At 62.4% G+C, this 12,110-nt stretch overlaps 1 protein-coding gene and 1 long non-coding RNA gene across 2 annotated transcripts; one reads left to right on the forward strand and one right to left on the reverse strand.

Annotated features, from left to right (window-relative positions):
- Positions 1-289: 289 nt before the first annotated feature.
- LOC121035875 (uncharacterized) lies at positions 290-980 on the reverse strand. The gene is made up of 2 exons (XR_005793122.1): positions 736-980; positions 290-492 (listed from the first exon to the last, which is right to left on the reverse strand). It is a non-coding gene; the product is annotated as an uncharacterized LOC121035875 (long non-coding RNA).
- A 213-nt stretch (positions 981-1,193) lies between these two features.
- CFAP410 (cilia and flagella associated protein 410) lies at positions 1,194-11,853 on the forward strand. Its single transcript, XM_040483783.1, has 7 exons — positions 1,194-1,411; positions 2,681-2,699; positions 3,989-4,035; positions 6,188-6,421; positions 7,498-7,671; positions 8,624-8,714; positions 10,565-11,853. The coding sequence occupies exons 1-7, from the start codon at positions 1,335-1,337 to the stop codon at positions 10,694-10,696; spliced, it is 774 nt and encodes a 257-aa protein (XP_040339717.1). The 5' UTR covers positions 1,194-1,334; the 3' UTR covers positions 10,697-11,853.
- The last annotated feature ends 257 nt before the right edge of the window (positions 11,854-12,110 follow it).

The raw sequence follows: 12,110 nt of genomic DNA on the forward strand, positions 1-12,110 counted from the left end.
GACAAACCCCACAGAACAGCAATAATTGCTCAACCTCCATGGGCAGACTTTCCTCTTTGTAAAATCCCTATGTCGTCTTTGTGATACAAGCGGCAGGGCTGAGAGGGACAGGAGACCCCATAGGAAGTCTACTCTCTCCCACGGCGTCTCCCCCTCCTGTCGTGCAGTAGGCCCCTGGTACGGGCAGGCCCTCCACCAGTCTCAGGGGCCCTGGGCTTCAGAGGTTGCTGTGACGTCCTGGGAAAGCAGTCTCTGACCTCCGCTCAAGAAAAAGTTATTCTGACACTTCTTAAAACAGTAAGGAAGACTTTATTCAAGGCTGTTGGAATAGGGGAGAGAGACTGGCCTCCACTCCAAATACAAAGACAAATGGGGTTTACAGCCAAGGTCAGCGTGGTGGTGGGGGTGGGGGGAACCCAGGGGACGGAAAAGTACTGAGACATCGCGGGTCGGGGGTGTTGCTAAAGGCAGGCGGAGACGATCAGATACCACCTGCAGGACAACCGGATCAGACAGTGAGGGCGAACAGACATCAAGGGTGGAGCGACTTAGCAGGCTCTGCCGATGGGCCGGGCAGGCCAAAGGCAGGACAGGGGGGCCAGTGGAAAAGGGGACAGAGGAGGATGACTAAAGCTGGGTCCTGTCACCTTCGACAGCTCTGAGATCCCAAAGCCAGTCAACGTAAGCTGCGCCTCTGGCTTCTGAAACGCCTAATACGGGGTGGGGGGGGGGTACCTTTATGCTCAAGGGGAAAGGAAATCCACACCGGCCTAGGGCTGGCTTCTTATCTGAACAGTGTAAATCTCCGTTATTCAGGGAGTCAAGACACTGTCACGTCTACGTTCCAGGCTCCGAGCTCGGGGGCTCAAGAGCTAGAAGGCTCGGGGCTGGGGCGGTTCAGGATCTCAGGGCTCGAAGACTCGGAGCTGGGGGCCTCGGTGCTCGGTGACTCGGTATCGCCGGTCTGTCCCGACGAGGGGCCTCACCTGGGTCGCAGCAGAACTACGTCAGAAGCAGACACTTCTCCGTCCCCCGTGCCCCCACGCCGCGCACGCGCAGGCCTGGACGCGCGCAGCCGGAGGGGCGGGGCGGGGCATTCGAGGGCCGAACTAACGCGTTGAGCGCTTGCCCGGGCGGCCCCACCTCGCTCGCGCCGCTTCGCCCCTCAAGGAATGGCCAATGGACTCGCAGGGCCCGCCCCTGACGACGCGGGCCCCGCCCCCTGGAGACAGGCCGCCATGGAGCCGGGAACCCGTGGCTAGCGGGCGGCTGGTCGAGGGCAGGGCCGGGCCGGGGGCCGGGGGCCGGGGGCGGGTTCCGGGAGGCCCTCCACCATGAAGCTGACTCGGAAGATGGTCCTGTCCCGGGCCAAGGCCTCGGAGCTGCACAGCGTGCGGAAGCTCAACTGCTGGTGAGGGCCCAGAGCCCGGGGCCGTCCCCTCACGTCCTTCCCGCTGCCCAGCACCCCCGCCCGGCACCTGGGCTCTGGGCGGGGGGCGGGAAGGGCCTGCGGAGGGGCCAGAAAAGGGTTCGGGACGGAGGAGAGCTAGTGCCAGGGCCCCGCCCAGCATGCAGGAAGTGCTGCCACCAGCCCAGGTGGCCTTTGGCAAGGATCATTCCAGAATCTTTGCCCCCGCGGAGTGGTGGTGCTTCAGACCCAGGCCCCAAACATGCACTCTTTGAGACAATTGGCATTACCGCGAAGTCTCTGTCAGCCCTCTAGATGGCATTGGGCCCGATGCAATGGACAAACGGTAGATGGGGCAAACGGGTCCCCTCTGGAAGGATCTGATTTCTGACATTGCCAGCCACTGGGCCAGGTCTACTAATCGGGTGGGGGACCGAGGTGATTAACACCATTTCTAGTGGGAAAGAGAGAGAGCTGAGACTCCCAAGTAAGGAATCCATAAACATTCTTGTAACTGGGCCCTGTTGGGGAGGGGCTCTCCCCAGGTGACTCCCTGTCTGGGGGGTGACCAGGTCTGGCTGGGCTGAGGAAGGACCAGAACCACTCCATGAACTCAGGTGCTCACTGGGGACTCAAAGCAAGGCTTCACGCACCCCTGTACACTGGACAGTTCAGGTGGGGCGTGGGGAGCCCAGCCAGGGGCAGACCGGCCTCACAGGAAGTGTGGGCAGATTGACCGCAGTGGGCCCTGCCTGTGCATTAAAAAGCCTTTCCCTCTGCCCTGGCACTTCTGACATTTGGCTCTGCCGTTTGTTCTCAACAATATGCTTCTTTGTCTTGCGTGGGGTGGCCATGCTTCCCCAGAGCGGGGAGAGACAAGGGCCCTATTTCAGGCTCTCTAGTGTTGGTCTCATAAGCTGCGTGTTCAGCCTTCGAGCGTGGCCTGTTACAAGGACTTGCTTGTCTGCTTACATCAGTGAGGGAAGTGGTCCTGCCTTGCGGCAGCCTGGAGGGTGAGTGGGTCTTTGTGCCCTCCAAGTGGGGCAGCCCTCCGGCTCCTCAGTCTGAGAAGCACCCCTCAGGCACCAGACGTAAACAGTTTTCAGTCGTGTGACAACTTTTGACACTTTTGTGAGTCATCTGGGCAAGGTTTCCCTCACTTTATCATTGGAATTATAGAATTTTAGTTTGTAGACATTTGTCACTAATTTGTGTCCATTTGTTTTCTTACTCAGCTTTAACAGAATTAAAGTATGTCTTCTCTCTCCATAGGGGCAGCCGCCTCACAGATGTAAGTATTCTGCTGATCATCTCCAGATGCCCCCTGGTCCCCAAAGGTGTCACCTGTCCCTCAAGAGAACTGTTAAATTTACAGAACCGCACACATTCAATTCAGCCCCTAATCTGGTACTTTGTTCATTTAGCAGTGCTTGGAATGTAGAATGACTAATGAAAAACATACCCCCGAGTGCCCAGCTTTATTCTGAAGTTCCTTTCAGTATTTAGTCAATGAAAGGCCTCGTGTCCCAGGTCTCCCAGAGGAGGGGGAAGGCTTTGGGTCACTGAGGAGTTGCTCGTTTTGGCCCTGTTCTTGGTCAGATCCAGCATTCTGCTCCCCACCCCCACCCCCACCCCCACCCCCCGGGCCACGGCGGGAAGAGATGGGCACCTGGGTTGGGCGGGGGCAGTGCCCTGAGCTGAGCTCTGGGTCTGTGAACGGTCTTGCCCTCTCCCTCTCCGAGAGTGAACGTCCCGGACTTACACACGGATTGTGTACCTGTGGTTTCTTTCTCACTTTTGTAACGTGAACCGTCCCTTTCCTTGAAAACAGTCAGAAGTGCTGCTGAGACACTGGGCTATCCAGAAAAGCTGATTCCACCTCCTGCTACAGCTGAAATGCTGCATATTCAGCAGCCCAAAAAAAACCCTGAAACCCAAAAATGCCACTGTAGCAGAAACAAACCCATTGCACATGTAAAGCACTCTGAGCCAACCATGAGCCTCTGGAGGTCAAGGGCCTCATCTGGCTCCACGCCTGACACGTGGCAGCACAGACGTTTGTGGGGGCTGTACCCCCCATTGGCCTTCCAGGCTGACTTTATGGACCCAGCCAAGCGCCCCATTGGTCTTTTCCCTGAATCAACGGTATTAATGTGGTGTGAGGTCCAGTTCCAATCCTGTCTCCCTTTTGCCCCAGCTCCGTTGGCCGAGCCTTCTCCCCGTGCCTCAGGGACAGCAAAAGAAACGTTCTCTGTCCACGCAGGGGCCATTGAGGTCCCCTCCCCTGATGTCTTCTGCGGGCATCTCAGGGATAGCGGCCTCTGATAGCGGCGATGCTCTCCAAAGTCCTAGAGAGAGCACGTGCTTCTTCATGTTGAGGGAGTGTCTGGGTGCAAAGCGGAGTGTCGTGCGGAGCCTGCCTGCTGTCACGTGTTGTGTCAGCCCCCATGAGGCCAGCGGCTGCCCCGCGTAGGCGCGGAGGGCTGAGATGGGGCTCTCTGTGGTGCCACCCCGTCCCTGTGCCGGGCTCGTGGAGAGAGCGCCTGGCGGTGTCTGCCATCACATTCCTTTCCTTCCTAGGTCTCCATCTGCCGGGAAATGCCCAGCCTGGAAGTGATCACCCTCAGGTACCTAAACGCCTGCTGTGCTCTGAGTCACGGGGCTCAAAAGGAGAAGGCTCAGATCCCCTCGGATAATCTGAAAGCTCCCAACAAGAGTCTGTCTGGGGGCGTGGGGGTGGGGAGCTTCTGTGTGCGGAGCAGGGTTGGCGGCACAAGGCCTGGCTGTGCCTCAGCCCCCCTGAGCTCTGCCTCCTTATGAGGGGCCCCCGGCCGTCCCCTCGAGCACGCCCCGCTGCATCCGTGCCCAGCCTCACCATGCTCAGTGGGTGCAACCCCCATGTGATGAGCAGCTGCCCTCGAGGTGGCCACGTCCACCTCCAGCACCCCCACCATTTCTGCCCTCTGGTTCCGGAGCTGCCGGGAGCTCCACCAGTGTCCCCACAAAACACGGCCTCTGAGCGGTCATAGCCACCTCTTCCGGAGGCCTTGGCATCTTAACAGACTAGGGAATCCGTGGCTGAACCAGGTGCTGCCGGGACTTCGGGCAGCTGGGCTGTTTGGAGAGAGCCCGTGAGTCATCACCGCTTGCCAGATGCCGGCCCTCCCACGTCGGGCAAGGCTCAGGTCCCTGGGCCTCAGTTTCCCTATCTGTAATATGGAAATAATACCAGCGCCTGCCCCTTGGGGGCAGTGAGGAGGGGCTGCAGCGCTGAGCCAGTGCGCACACACCAGCTGTCACTGTCACTGCCTCGTATCAGTGAAGCCGAGGTTTGAGCCCACACCCCAGGAAGCCTTACCTGACAAATAAATATATTGCCTTCCATTCCCCCAAGTAGCAGGAAACCTGGAGGTAGGCGTGGCTTGAACCCCGGCTCTGCCGTGCCTGGAGTGGTTTGGGGCAGGTCGCTGGGCCTCTCTGAGCGCCCTGTGGACGGCTCTGAGAAAGGACAAGGCCCGGGGTTGTTGACTGAGCCCAGGTTCCAGGGCCTGGGTATCTGGCGGCACTGGGTCTGGGTGTAAATTGCCTTGTGAACACAGGGTGCCGATCTTTGGTGAGGTGCGGTCATTTCCCTACGGTCTTAGACCTCGTGTGTACAAGGCCTGTCTCAGTCTATTCCGGAGCCGCAAGTCCAAGATGAGGGTGTTGGATTTTCAGTGTCCGGTGAGACCTGTTTTCCGGTTCACACGCCATTTTCTCGCTGGGTCCTCAGGTGGGGCCAGGAGTGAGGGAGCTCGGGGGTCTCTTTCCTAAGGTCCCGTTGTGAGGGCTCCTCTGACCCAGCCACCTCCAAACACCGGCACCTTGGGGGGTAGGTTTCAACGTATGAGTTTGGGGGGCACAGACATTCAGTCCAACCACAGAGAGCCCGGTGGTCGACGAGGAGGACCGGGCCAGCGTGTAGCCTCGGGTCCCACCACACCCCTGCCTGTGCCTTGGGCAGCTCCCGCACACCTTGAGCGCTGGTAACTGCGGTCAGTGAGTGTTCAGAATTGCAGGGGTGTCCCTGGAAGGATCAGGACATCGCTGCCAACGCAGATACAGACTCCAGAGAGAATGTTCTAGATAGGTCTCGTCGGGCAGGGTCTCTTGGAGTGGCCCCACCCGTGCCCTCCGGCTCGGCAGGGAGCAGCAGCGTCCCCAAAGCTGTGGAGGAGGAGCTCCCACCAGGCCCACGAGGACACTGGGCTCTGAGCTCAGCTGGACACTGCGCTGAGCGTGTTTTCACAGTCCGCTTGCTTTTGTGGAGGTGCGAGCTTTCTGCTTGTGTCCGTTTAGACCGTAGAGTCTCTGCCTAGATGCCTGGGCGACCTTCTGTCTGTGATGTGCTCACATCTCTGCGGAAAATGTAAACCCATATACCCTGCTGCTCAAGCCGGGGCTCAGAAGTTCGGTGCCCAGCGTGTGTAGGGTAGGGCTTCCTTGTATTTGCTGTGGGTTCTGCTGGCTGCTGCCTGCTTTGGGGCATGGAGACGGTGCCTTGGAGGCCTGTTTCCTGTCCTGTGAGGGAGAGTGGGCCCTCCTACCTCCCCATTGACTCGGTGAGCCTAACAACTCACCGAGTTGGGGGTTGCTCACAGCTGCCCGTACTCCTGACGCTTTCTCCTCGCCCCGGGCACCTCGTGGAACGTGACTCGTGCCTCCCAGCTTCGATCAGCTTCCCGGGGGAGGGCGGATGGGCGCGGGCCTTACAGCTGACACCGTGCTGTCCCCGTGCAGCGTCAACAGCGTGTCCACCCTGGAGCCCGTGAGCCGCTGCCAGCAGCTGAGTGAGCTGTACCTGCGGAGGAACCGCATCCCCAGCCTGGCGGAGCTCTACTACCTGAAGGGCCTGCCGCGCCTGCGTGTGCTGTGGCTGGCGGAGAACCCGTGCTGCGGGTCCGACCCACACCTCTACCGCATGACCGTCCTGCGTAACCTGCCGCACCTGCAGAAGCTGGACAACCAGAGTAGGTGTCCGCGCCGCCCCGACGGGGGCCCCCCCTCTCCCCCGCCCTTCCCGCGTGTTGCTGATCCTTGTGGACCTGGCAGGTGTACCCCACCCCCCACCATGGTCTCTGGGGAGAGCCCCCAGGTTTGCACTCCTCACTTCGCAAGCGTGAGTGGGGCGAGGGGCCCTGGGCACGGCCCCACGCTGCCCACGGACCCCACGCTGCCCATCGGCCCCACTGTCAGAGCAGAGTTGTTTCCGCTGCCCTTTTATTGTCAGAATGCACTGCTGCACTTCCCTGAGCGCCCTGGCGAGCGCGTCGAGGGTCCGGGAGGGCTGGCAGCGTCCCTGCAGGCAGAGGGGACCCTTGCCCTCCAAGCACCGGGTCCCCTGGTTTTCCTGTTGGAGGCGAGAGGGCGCCTCCCTGCAGCCCGGGTCTGCACCACACCCGTTGTCCGGGACCCGTGCCTGTTTCCTGGGGTCCACTGTAATGGCCGTGCCGGTCCCTGGCCCTCCCCACGTGTGCAGTTCTGTTCCCCTGGGTGAGCAGTTTTCATACACGTTAACTCCGGGAAATTAAGCCACGTGTGAGTGAAATGGACTAAATATTATGCACTCTGTTCCTTTTTAAAGTGTACGTTAATTTCACTTCTTTTTTTTTTTTTTTAATGTTTTATTTATTTTTGAGACAGAGAGAGACAGAGCATGAGCAGGGGACAGTGAGAGAGAGGGAGACACAGAATCCGAAGCAGGCTCCAGGCTCTGAGCTGTCAGCACAGAGCCGAATATGGGGCTTGAACTCACGAACTGTGAGATCATGACCTGAGCTGAAGTCGGACGCTTAACCGACTGAGCCACCCAGGCGCCCCTCACTTCTTATGAATACTTGCAGAACTGCTGAAGTTCAGGCTCTCATCCAGCACATGCCAGGGTCAGGGTGTGACAGGCACGACCCCACCGTGCTGTTGAGCTGGCCAGCGGGGCGGACAGGCATGCCTCTTGTCTAAAGCAGAGCCGAATGCTGTGGTCCAGGGGGCTTGGGGGGGGGGGGGAGGGAGGGGCCGCACTGATGCTTCTGCTCCCTTCCCGTCATCTGAAGCGGTGAGACCGAGGAGGAGCTGTCCCGAGCGTTGCTGGAGGGAGAGGAGGTCACGGCCCCCGGCGGAGAGGGAGCAGGGAACGGCCGGACCGAGCTGTCCTACGGCCTGAGCGCCCTGAACTCCGCTGCTGAGATCCAGCGGGACGCGCTCAGCTGTGGCGAGGAGGAGGCCAGGTGAGGCCGGAGGGACGGCAGGCCTGTCCCTGGGGTCCTGCTGTGGGGTCAGTGGGCCTTTCCCAGGCCTGCATGACTGGGCAGTGAGGGAAGGGAACCCCCCAGGGTGGTTCTTCCCCATCCCGGTGCTCCCCATCCCAGCCGGCTTTCTGCTATGTGTTGCAAGGCTCAGGGCCCGGGGCCTGTGTGGGTCTGGACCAGCCCCTGGCAGTGGAGCAGCCCCAAGGTGGGGGCGGGTGGAGCGGACCGGCGGGCACGGGAGCGTTGCTGGGCCCAGCACCGCAGAACCTGAGGGAAAGTCGCGTGGCTGTGACCGTGGCCGGCTGAGCTGCCACGGGGGAGGGGATGGGAGGGGCGTGTGCCCCGAGGGAGGGCCCTCTGGGCCACAGCACTGCCAACACGGCTGACGCGGCCTTGGGGGGCGGGTTGCACTGTCGTGGGTGTTTCTGAGCATAAACCGCACATGCGAAATGTTGTAGAAACCGTTGCTCCCAGTGAGGCTGTCGGGCTGAGTCCAGGTGACGGCAAAGCCACCTGTTCCGTTTGCCCCGCGTGCGAGGCCATATGGACGCCACCTTGGGGGCGGGCTTTGCAGCCCCTGCTCTGCGTTAGCTTTGTGTGTTCAGAGCGCCCAGCCCCGGTGGAAGCCCAGACGCAGCAAAGTTGTCTCTGGCGGGGGGTGTGGAGGGTAGACCCACCGTCCCCCTGCCCCTTCCCCACCCCATCCCCCCAGTCCCCCCGCCCTTCCCCTGCCCTGTCCCCCCGACCCCATCCCCCTGCCCCTACCCTGCTCCGTCCCCTCCCATCCCCCCGCCCCTCCCCCACCCCGTCCCCCAGAAACATCACAGAGTGGCAGTCTGCCTCCCTCGCTGCGCTCAGCCTCCGGAGGGTTTGACATGGGGCCCCGAGCAGGTCAGGCTCACACACCCTGTGCTCTCTCTCCCACCTGCAGTGTCCAGGGCCAGCTCAGCCCGAAGCCCCCTTCCCGGGACCCGTTCCCCTCCTTCTCACAGAGGGAAGCCGTGAGCGGTCGCAGGAACAGGGTGAGTGTGACAGAGACAGCCTGGCTGGACGTGGGTGCCACTTCCCTCTGCCCAGGATGTGGAGACTGGGGGCGGCGGGGTGGGGGGATGGTTGGATGGGCTGGAGACACCCAGGGACACCGAGCCAGGCCCCAGAGGGCGGGACGCTGGCTCTAAGCTCAGTCAGTGGGAAGGAGCCGGCCTAGAGAGAGAGGAGACCCCCCCCCCCCCACCAACAGCTGCAGGAGAGCCCTGGCTCTGGCCTGGGGGCGGGGCGGCTGCTGTGGTGGCACAAAAGCTGTAGGGGTTTGCTGCTGGGGGGCCTCCCGCCTGCAGGTGGACACAGTCCTCATCCCTGGGAGGAGTAATGGGTTGTTGACAAGAAGTCGGTTATGTGGGCAGCTCGGTCAGAGACCCCGGCCCTTTCCAAGTGTCTGTCCACCTCCTGTGTCCTTCTGGCTCGTGCTGGGGCTTGTTCCCCTGCTGGTCACAGGGCTGGTCCTCCGATCCAGGCTCACACCGTTTCTTCCTGTGTGTGTCCCCTCATTGGTCAAGAGCAGCTGCCGCGTGTACCCCCAGCCAGCAGGCCCGGCTTCATCAGCTGGAACTGCTCACGTCCCCAGTGGGAGCCGTCATTGGCCAGGAGGACAGGGTTACCGCCGTTAGCTTGGCCCAGTGGGGACCCCGCCACCTGGTCACGCGGGAGGGTGCTGCCTGAGCAGAGCCACGGGACTGGTGCGGGCCCACGAGGGAAAGGCTCCACAGTCGGGGGGCGGGGGCCGCCAGCACCCCCTCGAGGAACTTGCCAAGCTTGTGGGGGGCACAGAGGGAGAGGGACCGAGGCCCTGTGCCGGGGAGGGGCCGACCCACCCTCCGGGAGAAGCGTCCCCCCAGAGCCGCCGACAGAAGTGACTGCAGACTGAATGCCAGTCTTGGCAGCTGCCCCCGGAGCCTGGGGACCACACCCCGCACAGCTGACGGTCCCGCGCAGGGTGTGTGCGTGGGGTCAGCTCAGCAGTCTGTGCAAGCTTCTCCGACACCTTTCAAGAGGAGCCCCCACGTACGCAGCCCCGGGGCAGGGCAGGCCCTGCGGGCAGGCCCAGGCCTCTGGAGGACACTGTGGGGGGGGGGCGGGGGGAGCCCCGAGACTAAACACTGACCCAGCTCAGTGCCCTCCACAAACGCAGACCCAGAGTCACCAAAGCAACTTCTGGGGACGGGAAAGGAGGCCCTGGTTCTGCTGTGAACGTGGACCTGGACCGTGGCTCCTCCCTCCCCCAGGGGTGGGCAGGGGGGTGTCCTGCGAGCCTGGGAGATGCAGGGAGACGGGGGTGGAGCGGGACACCCGAGCGTTGCTGAGGCCACAGGTCAGCGCCCTGGTGCGCGCAGGGACTCTGTGGCTCAGCCCGGTGACCCTCTGAGCACGTCCCTTTGCTCACACGTGACTCTCCTGTCACCCCACAAGAAGAACGAGCTGGAGTAGTCCTCACGTGCAAAATCCTTTCTTGCTCAAGTGCGGACAGAAACCTGTTGTGGGTGCACGTGTGCTCACGTGTGCCATGCGTGTGTTGTGGGTGCACGTGTGCACACGCATGGCACACCTGAGCACACGTGTCTGGTCACACGTTACTGATCGCCGTCCCGGGCCACTCAGCTCCCTTCTGCCTCCGGCTGCCTGGCTCGCTGTGTGACTGAGGGCTGGCCGCTTAGCCTCTCTGGGCAGTACCCGCAGGCGGCCGCAGCTCTGTCTGCCTGAGGGCCTGCCCGGTGTCTCCTGTCTGGAAGGCTGTTCACCCGGGACGTGCACATCAGGGTGGGGGCAGCCTAGCCGTGCCCGGCCTGGCCCTCAGCCAGCGACTCTGTGCCCCCAGAACAATGTCCTGACCGCCATCCTGCTGCTGCTGCGGGAGCTGGACGCCGAGGGGCTGGAGGCCGTGCACCAGACCGTGGTCAGCCGGCTCCAGGCTCTGCACAAGCAGGAGCCGCAAGAGGACGTGGAATGACGGTCAGCCGGGACCCGAGCCGCCAGGCCTTCCTCCCAGGACCCTGTGCCTCAGCATCTGGGAGGTGTGGGGTCCACAGCCACGGCCTCCACTGCATCCTGAGTGTCCGCATGCGGGCTGTGTCCCCAGAAGCTCAGCCCCGCCTGGGAAGGCCACGCCCCAGGTGTAGCAGGCGGGAAGGGCGCCGGGCACTGCGCCGGGCACGCTCCGCCGTGCGGGGCCCAGGCGTGTGCCGCCTGCCTCGCCTCGCCTCGCCTCACCTCTTCTCAGGTGGCGTTGCAGCCACTGTCCCTAATAAACAGCTTCCCCAAGTCCAGTCTGGAAGCAGACGTTTCCTAGGAGACGGACGTAGCCTTGACGTTGTTTTGAAGCTAAGGGCCACGTGCACGTGCATTTCCCCTGTCGGCTCTCCCACCGGGTCGGGAGTAGATTCCGCCCAGGATGGTGCCGTCCTCGAAGCAGCAGCAGCTCCGGGCTCCGCCTCAGCCTCGGCAGACCCACGCGGCCGTGCCCACCGCTGCCCACGTGTTTGGCAGGGTGCAGGGGTCTTGTACGCCATGCCGGGGGGAGGCCGGGGGTGGGCAGGCCCGCGCTCCTGTCTGGAGACTCAGGTACAGAAGTAGGACAGGCAGCGGGGCCGGGGAGGATGCCCGGAAACCCCATCTAAAACGTGTTCTCCCGTGGGCAGAGCCACAGGCCTTGCCGTGGTGCACAGGCCCCGAGTGGTAGTGTTGCAATCCGGGGCCCTTCCTCCTGCCCCCCAGCAGCTCCGGGGACCGGGGAGGAGCGTGGCCTCTGAGCCATTAGTCTTACTGGTGCTGAAACGGTGGGACCGGAGAGGGGGGTTCCCTCCGCCTTGGCTCCCATTAGTGTCTGTGTCGCCGTGCAAGCGAAGGGGTGGGACTTCACCCACTGTGTGCGAGAACCCAGATGGGGTGACTGCCGGGGAGACCGTGGCAGGCCGCGCTCGCACTGGCCCGGCCACACTGGGCGGGTGGTGGATATCGGGTGTCGTGGCTCCTCGGGACCTGGGGGGCGGAAGCAAGGGGTCGCCACGTGGGGGTATCCGGAAGGGTGGCCGCAGGGTCCGCGCGTGCCTTCTGTTGTACATCTGGATGGTTGTCACACTCAATAAAGCGTTGTCTTTTTTAGAGCCAGTTGGGGTGGTCCTGTTAAATCCGGAACATCTTCCCTTTCCTCGCCCACCAGGCAGCTCACACCAGCTTCCCGCCTGCCCACGACCTCGGTTAGTGACCTTGAATCCGCCCCACCAGGCAGCTCAGAAGGGCCTGAAGTCCGTTGGTCCCGGTTGACATCTGTCCCAGCTGTCCTTGAGCCAAGGACCCAGCTAGGTCGTGCCCGCACCCCTGAGCCTCTGTGAGTCACAAACGGGGGTGTTGAAGCCTCTGTGTTT

This window comes from Herpailurus yagouaroundi, unplaced genomic scaffold (genome assembly GCF_014898765.1).
Source record: "Herpailurus yagouaroundi ecotype Mexico unplaced genomic scaffold, PumYag 162, whole genome shotgun sequence".
Taxonomy (NCBI): domain Eukaryota; kingdom Metazoa; phylum Chordata; class Mammalia; order Carnivora; family Felidae; genus Herpailurus; species Herpailurus yagouaroundi.

What these genes read in the sequence shown, in the direction of transcription:
- CFAP410 (XM_040483783.1), top strand. Translation starts at nt 1,335, where the DNA reads ATGAAGCTGACTCGGAAGATGGTCCTGTCCCGGGCCAAGGCCTCGGAG. An exon ending in CTGGAAGTGATCACCCTCAG is followed by an intron (nt 4,036 to 6,187) that starts GTACCTAAACGC and finishes GTCCCCGTGCAG; the next exon opens with CGTCAACAGCGTGTCCACCC. An exon ending in TGAGCGGTCGCAGGAACAGG is followed by an intron (nt 8,715 to 10,564) that starts GTGAGTGTGACA and finishes CTGTGCCCCCAG; the next exon opens with AACAATGTCCTGACCGCCAT.